Below are 13,714 nucleotides of genomic sequence, written 5' to 3'. Positions count from 1 at the left end.
CAAAACTTGTGTACTTGTTCCGTTTCTGAAAATTTTAGATCGTCTAAGCACCATAGTTTATGGTCATATGGAATCCTCTGTTTCCTTCAATCAAATAAAATGAGTCATGCTAGGACGATCCATTTACACTAATCTTCCGGCTTTCACGTCGACATGCAACTCGTGCATCGATTTTAAGGCAGCGTTTGATCGTTTAAATCATCGAGGAAACTTTTACGGACGCTCTCCAGACTTGGGGTGCATCATAAAATTTTATATGCGGACAAACATTACGCGTACAGCTCACTGTTTTCCTCTGCATTCTCAAACAAATCTGTAGTACCGCAAGGTGCCAATATGACCTCGTTACTTTTTTCATTCTATCTTGTATTATTTCAATGTTGTATTTCAATGATATTCCGATCATATAATTCTAACCAAAAAATAATACCTACATAATGTAGCTCCAGTTGTTATTTCTAACAAAGCTTATTATAAATGTAATACCCAAGTAACAATGTGAGTTTTATTGGACTCTTATAGTGGTTTTTATGACCAATTTTGGTAATAAAAACCATCATAAGAGTGTGATAAAACCCAAATTGTTGCTTGTGTAGAATGCTCAACGTCAGTCCGAGTCACTATTCGGAATTCTGAAGTTTGTAGAGTTTAGAATTGAATTTAAATCGAATGTTAGATACACTTTGCGCACCCCAGACAGTTTTGTCAACTTGCTCAGACCACTGTGCGCCCTTCAGTAAGCAACTATTACAAATTGGGCCAGGTTCTGCCCGCTGATCGTTTAGTTGTTGTGACCTGTTGACGCATTCATTGATACACTATTCACGCTCTCGCAGTGCGACGATTACGACGACAGCACCCAATCAACGGGCGCTGTTCTGTTACTACCGATGCCACTGCTGCGCTCTCAATCGTTTCACATTTTTCTCTACGATGCCCTTTAATTGAATCAGGAAGTCGCTCATAACATTTTCCGGATTATTTTTCACTTGAAAACTTGAAATATATCACTTCTAAATTAACTGGGCGTCCGCCCCGCGCGCGCGCTGGGCTGGCTGCCTGTCGGTCTGGCTGTCGAAGTAAAATCGGGATAGTTCAAATGTCAACGACATCTTAATTCAGTAAACGATTGAACCGAGCCGGCTGCACTCCTTGCCGCCAGCGGCCGTGTCGATTTAAGACTGTTCAGTCAATATTTAGACACAAATTCAACTGCAAAGTTACACCATTGGACAGTAGTTTTGCAACCCGATCCTCCATTCTCGCGTTCTCCGCCGTCGACAGTTCCTTCATCGGCCGTTGATTCATGCTTCCCGATAAGGAAGTTGTCTACAGAGCCCCAGCGCCTCTGTCTTCGTCTTAGCTAGCTGCTATCGCTACTGGGTCCCTGCAGCAGCAAGCATTTGCTATTCTCCTATTCACCATCGCCCCATCGCCATACGGGCAGGGCATTTTATTATAATTACCTTTATTTGATAACCGAAACAACTGCAGCACAATGTCTCTCTCGACGCGGCAAATGGACGTGCCAAACGGGGCGACGAGTTGTCGTTGGAGGTAGATGGCCATGTTTGGTGCTTTCGCGAAACCGGTTCCCCGGTTGGAACCGCGAAGCGCAAACGAGAGCACTTTGTTAAGGTACGAATTGTCTACCCCCGGAGCACACACACGTCGGATCGCGGGAGCAAAATAATTGGCAAAGATTAGCCAAATCAAGCAGTAAACGGCTCCAGCAAAACGGGGCCAGCAAAATCCAGGTGATGCATTTAAATATTGAATAAAACATTTGTATGGTTTTCTAGCCGTGGTCAAACACATTCATTGGTAGCGTGAGTAGCGGGGCTTGCATTGACTAAGATCTAGTTTCGCTGTTTCGGTGGTCCGTTTGGCCGATGCCCATTAGGGTATCAATCGAAAGACATTTCAATTTTGATCAAATCTCTAAAATGATTGTTTCTGTCTTTTCTTTGCAGGTTTTCTGTCGTGTTCACCTTCGCCGTGTAAACATGGTGGAACGTGCGTGAGCAAACCGATCGGAGGATCCTACTGCAAGTAAGTGCCCGTTTGCTGCTGATACTGATCTTTAATAATAATTGAGCGGAGGCGACCAGCAGAAAATGAATTTCGATGTCGCCACGAATCCCGGGGTTACTTTCGCTTTTGTCATAACCCTTCGATTAACGGCGACGTCGAGGTTCCCAACGAAAATTGATTTTATTGATGACAAAAGTCGGCAGCGCAATAGTAATAAAAACAATAAAGTCGAACTGTCATCCCCCCGGTAGCGCGACAGTCAGCGAAACACCGTTCGTTATTATAACTATTAAAATATAGCAAAAAAAAATACTGCATGCTCTGCGGTTTCAATTAAAATAATTTTCAGTCACGACATTTTTCGTATGTGTTCGGCGGGCCACAGTCAGTCCGTGAGTTGGGCTGTGAAGCGCCCTGCACCGTCTGTCGAGCGGGCGTCCATGCACGCCGCCGCGACATTAACTGATTATGATTGGATGATCTCGGCTGTCTTCTTGCCTGCTGCTGCTCCCCATGTGTTTGCAAATGAAAGATATAGCTAGCATTTACTATTGCTTCCACGGAGCGGTTGTGCCCGGTTTCCCGCCACCAGTTGCTCTTGATCGCTGACTCGTGCCACGGAAGTATTAGCATAACACATAACTGCGCAGATTGATTTCATGAGCGAACGTTGGTTCTACGAAGTCTGCGAGTTTATGTAACATAAGCTGCTGATGTCTAGCTAGATCTTCGCTAACAAGGAACCATCAGCTTCAGTTTCTCCGAAACGAGTCAACCGATTTAGATAATTTTGGAAGCACATCACAGCTATTATTGTCCTGAAACTTTTTGTTAAGTATCATAGAGTTCGTGCTTGTGGTTCAAATGTTATCGATGAAATTGTTCGTAGAGTCACGTCACACTCGAAAAAAAAAAACGGTGGCGACTCACGGGGACGACCACCAATCGGACGCAGCGCAGTTCCGATTCTATCTCTACACGTCCTCTGACAGTCCAAGTAGTCGAAACCATCCGAACGACGAAAGAGAAGCACAGCACCGTACAGCACGCACAGCACAGCGGGAATCCCCGCCGCCGTCGGGGTCGGCGGAGACAATCGCCTTCAATCACTCGCGCATTTGCCCAACGCGTCGGAACGGCCGACGTAGCCAAGTGCCTACAGAAATAAAACCAAACCGAAAACTTCGAAATGTCAAACGGTTTGTAATAATTTATAAAATATTCTCCAACGAACGGGCTGCGCTTGCCGAATTATTAATCAGTCGATCAGGCGAGTTGAGGACCGAAACGCCGCAAGGAGGGGGAACCATATCTTGATTTTTTTCTCCTCCACTTATTTACTTTTCGAACTTGATCGGTATGACGACGACGGGCAGAGTTCTTCTTGGAAAAATGACGCCCACAAGGTTCCCACAGCCAGCCGCGCGATCGAGTTCCACCGTTAACGTATGCTTGTCACCAGCCAGCGCAGGGCGAGATAAGAGGATGAGAACCACTTTGACAAGACAAGTGCCATTCTGCTGTGGAGGACACTCGCTTCCATAGAGCTGCTGCTATCCGGAACAATACCGAAGATGTTTTTGTTTTCTCTCGCACCCCTTCGGTGCTGCCTGCTCGAGTGCTGCTGAGGGACCATCCACGTCCGTTTGTAATTACCCCTTTTTGGTAGCTTCAGCTTTTTTTAAATACCCGCGTTTCCCATCCAATTTCCAAACGCACATTTTTGTTTCGAGTTGGGAAATATACCGAAAATAGAAAGGGAGCAAAAAACGTAGAACGGAAATGCCGAACCCAACCAACACCATGGGCTTCGTTTGTGCCTAGTGAAATGTGTAATTTCATAAACAGATGTTCTAGAGGCAAACGCTAGAAGAAGACGTTTGCTAGAGCAGAGAAACTATGGCAGATTATGCCACTTTAGTGTGGTTGCGCGCGAAAATTAGCCACAGGTGGCACTGTTCACACGCTTACGGAAAAAACGTTTCGTTTTTTCTTTATTTTCCTTGTAGCGCCAACGTCGATTGACCGGTTTGCTCGATTGTCGGTTCCCAATGTCGGCCTTATGTCACCGAACCTGTTCAAATGCTGCAGTCCTTTGCTCCGTGTCCCACCTAGGAACGGAAAGTACTGTTAATTTTGATGACATTTTAATGAATTCCTGCATAATTTTTATTCTCTAATGACCTGGATTCGTTTTAGCGTAAACTAGGTATGGTACGCTGGACTCGTAAATATGTTCGGAATGTTCCGCGTGCTCTCGCAATACCGGTAGCAATTCCACCGAATCCCAGAGGATTCTAATAAAGCAAAAAGAGAACCGAACCACGGAACACGGAATGATCCCCAGACGACGAACCAGCAAAAACTACCCATTGTATGTTAAAGAAGACTTTTTTTTTCGTCGCGTACGTCCAGAAATTATTCATAAGCCGAGTTTTTTTTTTGCGCTGCCCCCTTTTATGCCTGTTTGCTTGATCCTTGGTCGAAGCTCACGCCAGATCGACAGTGTCGCGACAGCGATGCGACCAACCACGGCAGAGGTCCATCCTTGTACATTCTTACCCGGTGTTGCTGCTGCTGCTGCGCTTTTGCCGCAGGCTAATTTAAATAATTTATCGATATAGTCGCGAAAGGTTTCGTCCCAGGGCTGTGTCGCGTCATCTCGCTCGGTTGCCCCTTCCTTATTTTTCGCAAAATATGCTTTTTATAGTTTTTCGATTCAGTTCCAACCGAGTCGAAATGGAAGTGCAATTTTATCAGTCCAACAAGTACCGGTTCTGCTGCGGGGTTCGTTATGAATTTTGATCAGTTTCTCCCGGAGCGGGCGGCGGGATGACCGTTGATTGGGAACCCAGTGGGGTGGACCGAGTCGTGCGGCAGTAGAAATGTTGACTTTTTAATGATCTCAATTTTGCCGCGACAATGCGAGACAATATGGTTGGTTGGGGACGATTCTTCTCAAAACAATGCGCTCTTGTGATGTGGTTGTATGAAAGAAGCTTCAAAAGCTATTGAAGACTAGCTTACAGGTTTTGACATTACATATTTTGATCTGTAACAATTCACATCTCTTCTAGCGTGTATGACACTTTCGAATTTTTATATTTTTTGTTATATTAGGCCTCCTAGTTTTATGCTGAATTCTGCTTTACCGGAGCTTTATCGGAGCTAGTTATAAGAATGGTACTGGCTCGAGGAGCGAATAGAATTTATTTTCATTTCAGTAGAGCACCAAATAGAGTTTCAGTAGAGACCAAAATAATTGATAAGGACTCCACACCAATGAAGCGTTTTCGAGGTTTGATCGAACTAGTGCGCAATACAGTGATTAAAGTCAGTAAGGATCCGTAAACTGCCCAAAAAGCTTGGATATAAATTCCAGTTACCGATTAGATTTCGCAACTATCGCAAATCGATACAGATCGAATGACAATTTTGGATCCAAAACCATACCAAGATCGCTCACCTGGTCTACACCAGTCAACGAAGTTATCTAGAAGTTCTTGCAAGGGAAGATGCGAGGTGCGTGCAATCATGAGGTGAACGAGCATCACAAAACACCTTCACAGCGTTCGCATATGCTAACTTGCGGCCCGCGTCAGGCTTAGCTACAATGTCGTTGATATAGAGAACAAACAGTAGCGGACCCAAGTTGCTGGATGCAGGAATGTAACGTATGGTTCTGATATCTGTGAATCCAATCATACACGATGTGTTCTGCTGACCAGATAAGCTCGCAGCTATTGAGTCATATCATCAGATACTCCTAGGCGTTTCAATTTACACACCAGGATTACATGATCGATTCGGTCGAATACCGCTTTCAGATCCGTGTATATGACATCACCTTGGATAACCCATTAGTAATTTTTTGGCATATTTATTTCATTCAACTTCAATGTAGCTTGTGCAGCAGCTTCTTCTGCACGGTGACCCACTTTTCCTTCATGTCTTCCTCAGATTTGACCTCCTTGGGTTGCTTCCGTAGCGCCTGCTTCATAATAACCCAGTATTTTTCGATGGGCCTTAATTCCGGTGTGTCGAGGGCCTGCATGTCCTTGGGTACGAAAGTGACCCCGTTGGCTTCGTACCACTCCACGACATCTCTTGAATAGTAGCACAAAGCTATATCCGGTCAGAAGATCGTAGGTCCCTCGTGTTGCGTCAACAGAGGAAGCAGATGCTTCTGTAGACTGTCCTTGAGGTAGATCTGCCCGTCTACAGTCCTGGTAGTCACGAACGGCGCACTCCGTTTGCTACATGAGCAAATCGCTTGCCAAATCATGTATTTCTTGGCAAATTTTGAAAGTTTCTGCTTCCTTACTTCCTCCGGAACATCAAATTTGTGCTGGGCTGTGAAAAGCAGTAGCCCCGGAAGCTGCAGGAAGTCCGCCTTGACGTAATGCTCATCATCCATGATGAGACAATGAGGCTTCGTCAGCATTTGAGTGTATAGTTTTCGGGTCCGTGACTTTCCCACCGTATTTTGCCCTTCGTCACGATTTGTAGCCTTACACACTTGGTACGTATGCAGTCCCTCCCGGTCCTTGGCTCTCAAAACGAAAGACCGAAGAATTGGGATTCCGCTTAAACGCTTTCACGACACGCTTGTGATCCTGATCACTAACAGAACATCCCTTTTGACCGCATTTCTCCTTCCGTTCGATGCCCAGAGTTTCATAGTAACGTTTAATCATACGACTCACCGTTGAGTGCACGATTCCGAGTTATTTTTCGATGTCGCGATGAGAGAGTTGAGGATTTTCCAGGTGCTTGCGCAAAATCAGTTCGCGACAGTTGCTTTTCGGGTGACAACATTTTTTCCAAACTTAGAAAAACTTACAGCGATAAAAATACAGTGTTAAAAATACACTCTAAACTACTTCTACCCAAATTTTCAAGAAAAAATACCTAATAGGTAACTTCCTACAACGTTTTTTCGGTAATGCAATTTGATGTGGGACACCCTTTATGGAACCTTGTACATTCTGTACCTCTTCTCTTTCGTAGTCGGACTCACCGCTTTGGACAATCGTTGATTCATTTCGAGTGGTGTCGACACAGGGTTGCACTCAACCATGTTAAGGCGCTGAAGTAATCTGAAGAAATCTTTTATACTGAATTTGATCGACAACTGTTTCTTGACATTGCATCGTTGACCCACTTTTGTTCATTTGAAAACAACAATAAATCATCAACGTGTACTGCAATGATGATGATTCCTTCTCTATCGGACTTAAAATAAACGCTTGTTTATTTTAATGTTCTGTTTTTAAAGCAAACTAGCACTTCCTCTTGGAACCGAGAAAATCCACGACTAATTTACGGCTGACATCATTGATAAACGGTATAAAAATAACTACTCTCTCCTAATAACGTCTCCTTCATTGGTCTGTAGGCACAAATCCGAATAGACCAGTTCTAGGATGTCGCTCGCTTGCATCCTTTTCTTGGGTTGAAGATGATGCTTTCCCTGCAGACACGTTACACAGGCAGGCATTTCGGCATCCTGAAATTCAACTCGACTCAACTCAACTAAGAATTTAAAAGTTTTTTGTTGATAGAATTGAGCATTACTGTGGGTATAAAACAAACTTACTGCGTATTTACGACAAATATTTTCAAAAATTTCCGGAGTTGTTTACGCATGGATGTAAACAAGACCACATGTCAAACCCATATACTGACGTCAGTTTGACTGCCGGATTATCGAGTCAAAATGCGCTAATCCGGCTATAAATTTGTCGGACTAGCGGGGTGGCGCTGTATTTTCCGACCAAATCGAATAAACTTCGTACAACGATTTAACACGCGTTGAAACCGAATCGCTGGGCCCATAACCTAATGGGAATACAGGGTGAAGAAAAACAGATGTGGTAACTTGCGGGCTGATTATGAGAATGTCATATAATGGCATATGAAAACCGTGCACGCTAAATCAGTAATCAGTATTAAGCAGACAAAATGACATACGTATTTAGTTATGTTCAATCGAACAGATGATTAAATGCAACAGTTTTCAGTGATCCCGGATCAATGTAAACGATGACATAACCATTGAAATTGTGTCATAATAAACATCGGAGAAAAATTGCATCTTGTAACGCGTTTGAATACGGTAAGACATTTGTCATCGGACCAGTCAGGTCACTTATATATTCTTGGTTGGGCCACCATAATTTTGAGAGCAGAAATGCAATATTCGTTAGATAGCGTAAAATATGCATGCTATACGCAAAATCAATCGGAATAATGGTGAATGACCCTTTGGGTTAAAACCACTCTAAAAAAAATTTGAATAAAACCGGTAGGATACAAAATACAGTAAAAATATTAAGATTTATCGTCAGAAAAGAACCATTAAACTTATAGTAGTCTAACAAAACTTTCATAGTTTTAATAGATTCTACCATTAAAATGACGGGTTGTTATGTAAATTAAAAAAAATTATTTTTTCGCGAACAAAAATTTTCATATACAGTAAAAGTTATCGCCATTTTATGGTAATTTTTTAAACGAAAAAAAAACAAGATATAATTAAGGTGAAACAGTGCTGAATCCCAACATGGCCGAATCGATAGCACCTAAATCCTCACATGGACGCCATCTTTCCGGCCATGTTGGGATTCATTACCGTTTCACCCTAAGAGAGGCAGTACATTTGTGATGAAATATGACCAATTCTTTTCCATAAAATAGGAAACAAAAATATTGCTAATTGCAAGAAAAATTTCCCAAACAATAAGTGCGATATCGCTCTTAAAAGTGCTATTTTAGCTTAAATCGTTGTGGTCTCTTCGGCGCACTTATTGCTTGGAATGTATCGAAAAAGTGCGCCGAACATATCGAAACGATTCAAAGTAAAATAGCACTTTTATGAGCGATATCGCACGTTGGATGGTACAATTTTTCTTGCAATCAGCAATATAAATGAAATTTGAATTGGAGACACTTTCACAATAAATTTACCATAAGTTTTAATGTCCACCATAAGTCCACGCAATATTTTTTTTTGTATTAGAGTGGTTTTAACCCAGAGGGTCATTCACCAGCCGCGCATTATTTCTACTACAAAATTTAATGTAAATTTTTTTTCGGGTATACCTCGGAAAAGGCGATGGCGGTAATATTAATCTGGTAAAGGCCAAATTTCAAAATTTCACAACTTCGAAAAAGTTAGTTGAAGATGAGATATTTATATTTGATCTGTTTTTTTTTTTATAAAATCCAATCCAGCATGACACGACATTTTTGCTCTAAATTACGTAAATGCATTGTTTTTAGACCTTTGCACTGATGTATTTAGATTGCCGTAATCCCTTTTGAAACGGAAGTTATGGACAAATGGTCGCCAAACCATAGAATTTGAAGTTAAAGTCAACCCACAGAAAACAAATGGGTTTTATTAGAAATAAATTGACACTGCACGTTATTGTAGAAATTATTGCACCTCGTAAAAAAATGACTCCGTTTATCAGCTGGCCTCGCCTCTCTAGGCGCGACAGCAGATTCGCCCTCGAAATGGGTGTAAATTTATTGCAATAATATCCTCACTCTACACCGAAGTAGAGTAGATCAAGTAGCTGCAGCACTGGGGTGCACGAGCGCCCACCCACCCTCGGAAGGGGGGTTAACTTCGCAAAAACCCGGCCTAGCCTGACCGGTCCGGGGTCCGGTCCGGTATATGTCGTCGACGATTTGCGCATTCTGTAATCGACGGCGCGCAATCGTCGGTTGAAGCGGGCGGCGCGCACGCAGACGGCACACGGCAACGGCAACCCGCCGAATGCGACTGCGAAACAATGATAAATTTAGCATCGCTCGGTTCCGAAGTGTTCTCGCATTTCTGGCCTGCCCACGCGCGTGTGGAGTGCATATAGTTAGTTACCCGAACCGTTTGCAAGCTGCTGCCCTCCTGCGGAGGCGATTTTCCAGTCCCAATTCCTGTTGCACGCTGGAGCTCTCTAACTGCACTCGACAAGCGAACTGCAAACTGCAGCGGCGGCGCGACGGCCACTGCAACGAGATAACGAAGCCAATAAAGAGCCCCTTTGCGCATCGCATCAGTGTGGAATATTAGAGAAGCCAGAAAGAGAGCATCCGAGTATCTTGTCCGTTGTGCCAGCCAGGCTCCGCGACCAACATGGTCCGACGCGAAGGTTGCCTGCTAGCCAGGGCGGTAATAATTCTTCTTTCGGACTAAAATGTTTGTACACAACACGGGAACATTTATGGCAATACGAATGCGGCAGTCGACAGCAGCGTCGACATCAAAATTGGTAGTGGGCGAGGGGCTGCGCTCCACCGTGCGTTGCGTTGGTTGCTTGGCAGTCGGCAGATAACATTACATCGGAGGACGCGCGACGCTTACGTAGGTACGTACCGCTCTGATCCGATCCGACGAGAATCAAGCGGCACTCATCTTTTCTTGTCTTATTATGGGTTTAATAATTCCTTGCTTTATTTCTTCATTTGCGTCGACCACCGACCGCAGTTGGAAAGATGGTCCGATTTCTGGAGAAACAACTGTGTGGAGCAAGAGGAGGAAGACAAGGAGGACGAGGAGGCGAAGAGGTTAGCAACTAACAACATTTGATGATGGCTGTCTAACCTAAAAGTAAGAAAAATGCTCGCCAGAAAGAATGGACAGAAAGAAGTGTCCCGCATTTCTGCAATCTTACAGAACAATAAGTCGTATTGTGTAGGCTGTCTGTCCACCCATCGAGCTTCGGTATAATATCCTACGTACATGGAAGGTATAAGGGTTGACCGAAGACATTCGCCATATCTTCGTGGGTTGCTGGTGGCTGCAGAAGCACAGATAATGGCGACTCGAACCAAAACGAACGATCTTCAAGGGCAGATCGCATAAATTTTGCAGAGCGAACCAAGCCTGCGGGCAAATGCGGCAGACACTAATTGATCCCGCTCTTATCCTCGGCAACGAATTGCTGCCTATACGACGACGCTCGTCATAGTAGAATTATTACCGTTTGCGTGAAGCCATTAAATGGAAAACGGGAGGCCATTTTTCCTACTTAATGTCACTGGAGGCTTCCCCTGGCCGCGGTCTGTAATAGCTTACCGCACGGGTTCTAAATTAAGCAGTCTCAGCACAGATGACAGCAGCCGTACTCGCGGCGGAACCTCGCAGGGAGACATGTGCACTGGTGGTGGCAAGCTAATTGTATTGTTTTAGGCCGCTGCTGGGGCTGCTGTTAAGAACACCGCGCCGAAAGGGCTTTGCCGTCAGCCCGAGGTACCTCGATCACTGCCAATCGAGTTCCCAATCGAAACGTGCCCAATAAATTCGACATCGTCGTATGGCAATCGGGGATTGGAAGTGGAATTGTGAGCCATTGGTTCAGTGCGCTTTTTGCCCGCTACTTTATCTATTTATGTAACATATCCATTTGGGTTTTCTAATGGAGCTGAATAATGGAGGAATGAGCGGAGAAAAAAAACCAAAGCATTTTCTCCTCACGGCACGATTTGACGTCGTCTCGCAACACAATGACCTATTGATTGGTTTTTAATCGATATTGGGATGAGAGAAGGGATTGAACTGAACTGTCGTCGCTTTCCGTTATGGATAGAGAATATGTGGTCTGAAAGCTTTCACTTGCAGTTTTTTTTGCATGAAACTTACTACTAAATCCGTCAATCTGTTCCCCTTCTTCATTTCGACCGGATGAAGCTTCCTGCAGAAAGACCACGCAGTATTTACAACCGTGAGTCAGACATAAAAATCCAGAACCGAAGCTCCGCTTCTACATTTTGAAACGCGACCTTGAATCACTGCAGGGAAGCATTTTTTTTTTGTGTGGACAAAAATCGTTCCGAAAACTGCAATTCAATTCAATTCGGCTGCTTCGACCGGTACCAGACTTACATCAGAACCCGTCATCCGGAGAACAAAGACTGCTGCAGCATTGCATCGCGCGAGCCTGCCGTAATCGAATATCAATTGATTTTCGGTTTTCGCTTTTAGCCGTCGTGTTCTTCGGAAGCAATATCCTCAACGGGCTTTGAAACAACGGACCGGAATAAATTATTGCACCAATCACGGCTTTGTGTTTTTTTTTTTGCAAAATTTCCTTTTAGGGAAGGTCCTGTTTCTTCGATTTGCTGCACACACAAACCCGTCTACTTCTTCTACCCCAGGGGGACGACAGTAAAGTGTGCGTTTCTTAATTCTCCTCACTCTCGCTTTAATGTGACATTGTTCAGCGGGACCTCGGTCGGTTGGTCGGTAACAACGGCGAGCAAGGTAGTGGAGTCTCACAGTTAGTCGAAGTTGAGGCTATTGTTTTTACTTATTTCAATCCAACCCACCGCAGTTCTGCGAAAACTGCGCTCAAATTCTAGGCAACAACCGAAGCCGGGCTGGAGATGAACACAAAGCCTGAAAACAGCGACAAATATTGCCCGCAGGCTGCAGTCGGCCCTGGAAGATGAAATCCTCCTCACGCCAGACTCGCCAAAGGTTCTTGGCTTCTTTGCAGCTTCGGACAGTCAGACAGACGAACACAAACTTGCTTTTATTATTTATATTATCAATTTGATTCTTGCGTTCGTTCCGTCCGTACACTCGCTTCTTCCCATCTCCCCAACCACCACCGATCCGAGCTTTCCAGCGCAAAAAAATCAGACAATAATTGCAATAATAACCACGGAACGAAGCCGACTGTGGCTGACTGGCTGACGGGCGAATCCGAAAGGGCAATCGCTTTTTTATTCCTGGGTCCGTGCGCAGTAAATACCCGTGTACCCTCTGGGGAGACAACTAACAAACCAAACGGCCCGGTCGACCGGCCGGTCGGTGGTGGAATATCCTTTTACGGTTCCTGTCTTTACCCGCTGCCGTCGTCGGCGGCGTCCCCTTGTGACGCCCCCTTGTTTCTAGTGTTTTCTGTTCACTGAAGCTGCGGCTTCCCGCCGTCCCGTCCATCCGTGCCATCCGCGGTGCGATCGATCCTTCCCGAGCGACGACGGCGGCGGCGGCGGCAGTGACGGTACTAAAGGGCGTTGCCGGTTCGTTTTTCTTTCTTTAACTTTTCCTTGGGCAGGAGAAGAAGGACAACGCGCTGCTGCCTGGCTACGCTATTACATCAAAATTTTTCGCCATTTGCGATTGACCCTCGAAGGTGAATGCGGTTGAGTAATTGAGAGTTTCAATTCCCCCGCGTTTTGATTGCAATAATTGGCAACGATTTCAATTACGAAATCACAAATTCTTTCGAGAAAAATAAATGACGAGTCAATTTGCTGACGTTTTCTTGACGAGGATAAATTTAAAAGCGTGCTTTTTAATTGGTTGAATGTTCCATTCCTTTTAATGAATCGAATGTCTATTATTTAAATCTTTAAAGACGATTTACGATATTGGTCTTGAACATGCCAACCGTTTATTACCCGTGCTTAAGTGCAGGTGTTTTCACACTTTTTTCTTCATGTTTTACTATTCTTCGATACTAATCTTGCTCCGGGGGCCAGGACTTCATTGTCGGTAAAGTAGATTTCAACACAAAGGAGGAGGGTGTGACACAGGGTTGCCAATAGTTTTTTTTTTCGAAAATTTGGCACATAAAAAAGTCTCATTTGGTCCATTTGAAAAACATATTGAAAGTTTACTCACAACTGATGTAAAGTTTTTATTGAAATGAGATGTGATTTTTTG

The 13,714-nt window shown here is 44.2% G+C and overlaps 1 protein-coding gene across 1 annotated transcript in view; it reads left to right on the top strand.

The window, feature by feature from the left end:
* The window catches only part of LOC128732821 (neurogenic locus Notch protein), a 164,573-nt gene that overhangs the window by 42,112 nt on the left and 108,747 nt on the right, over nt 1-13,714 (top strand). Inside the window, exon 2 of the mRNA XM_053826225.1 lies at nt 1,974-2,052. Coding sequence (XP_053682200.1) covers nt 1,974-2,052 — 79 coding nt within the window. The remainder of the gene's footprint in view (nt 1-1,973; nt 2,053-13,714) is intronic.

The sequence above is a fragment of the Sabethes cyaneus genome, chromosome 1, assembly GCF_943734655.1.
Source record: "Sabethes cyaneus chromosome 1, idSabCyanKW18_F2, whole genome shotgun sequence".
Taxonomy (NCBI): domain Eukaryota; kingdom Metazoa; phylum Arthropoda; class Insecta; order Diptera; family Culicidae; genus Sabethes; species Sabethes cyaneus.
This window is presented reverse-complemented; position numbering and strand designations above follow the sequence as displayed.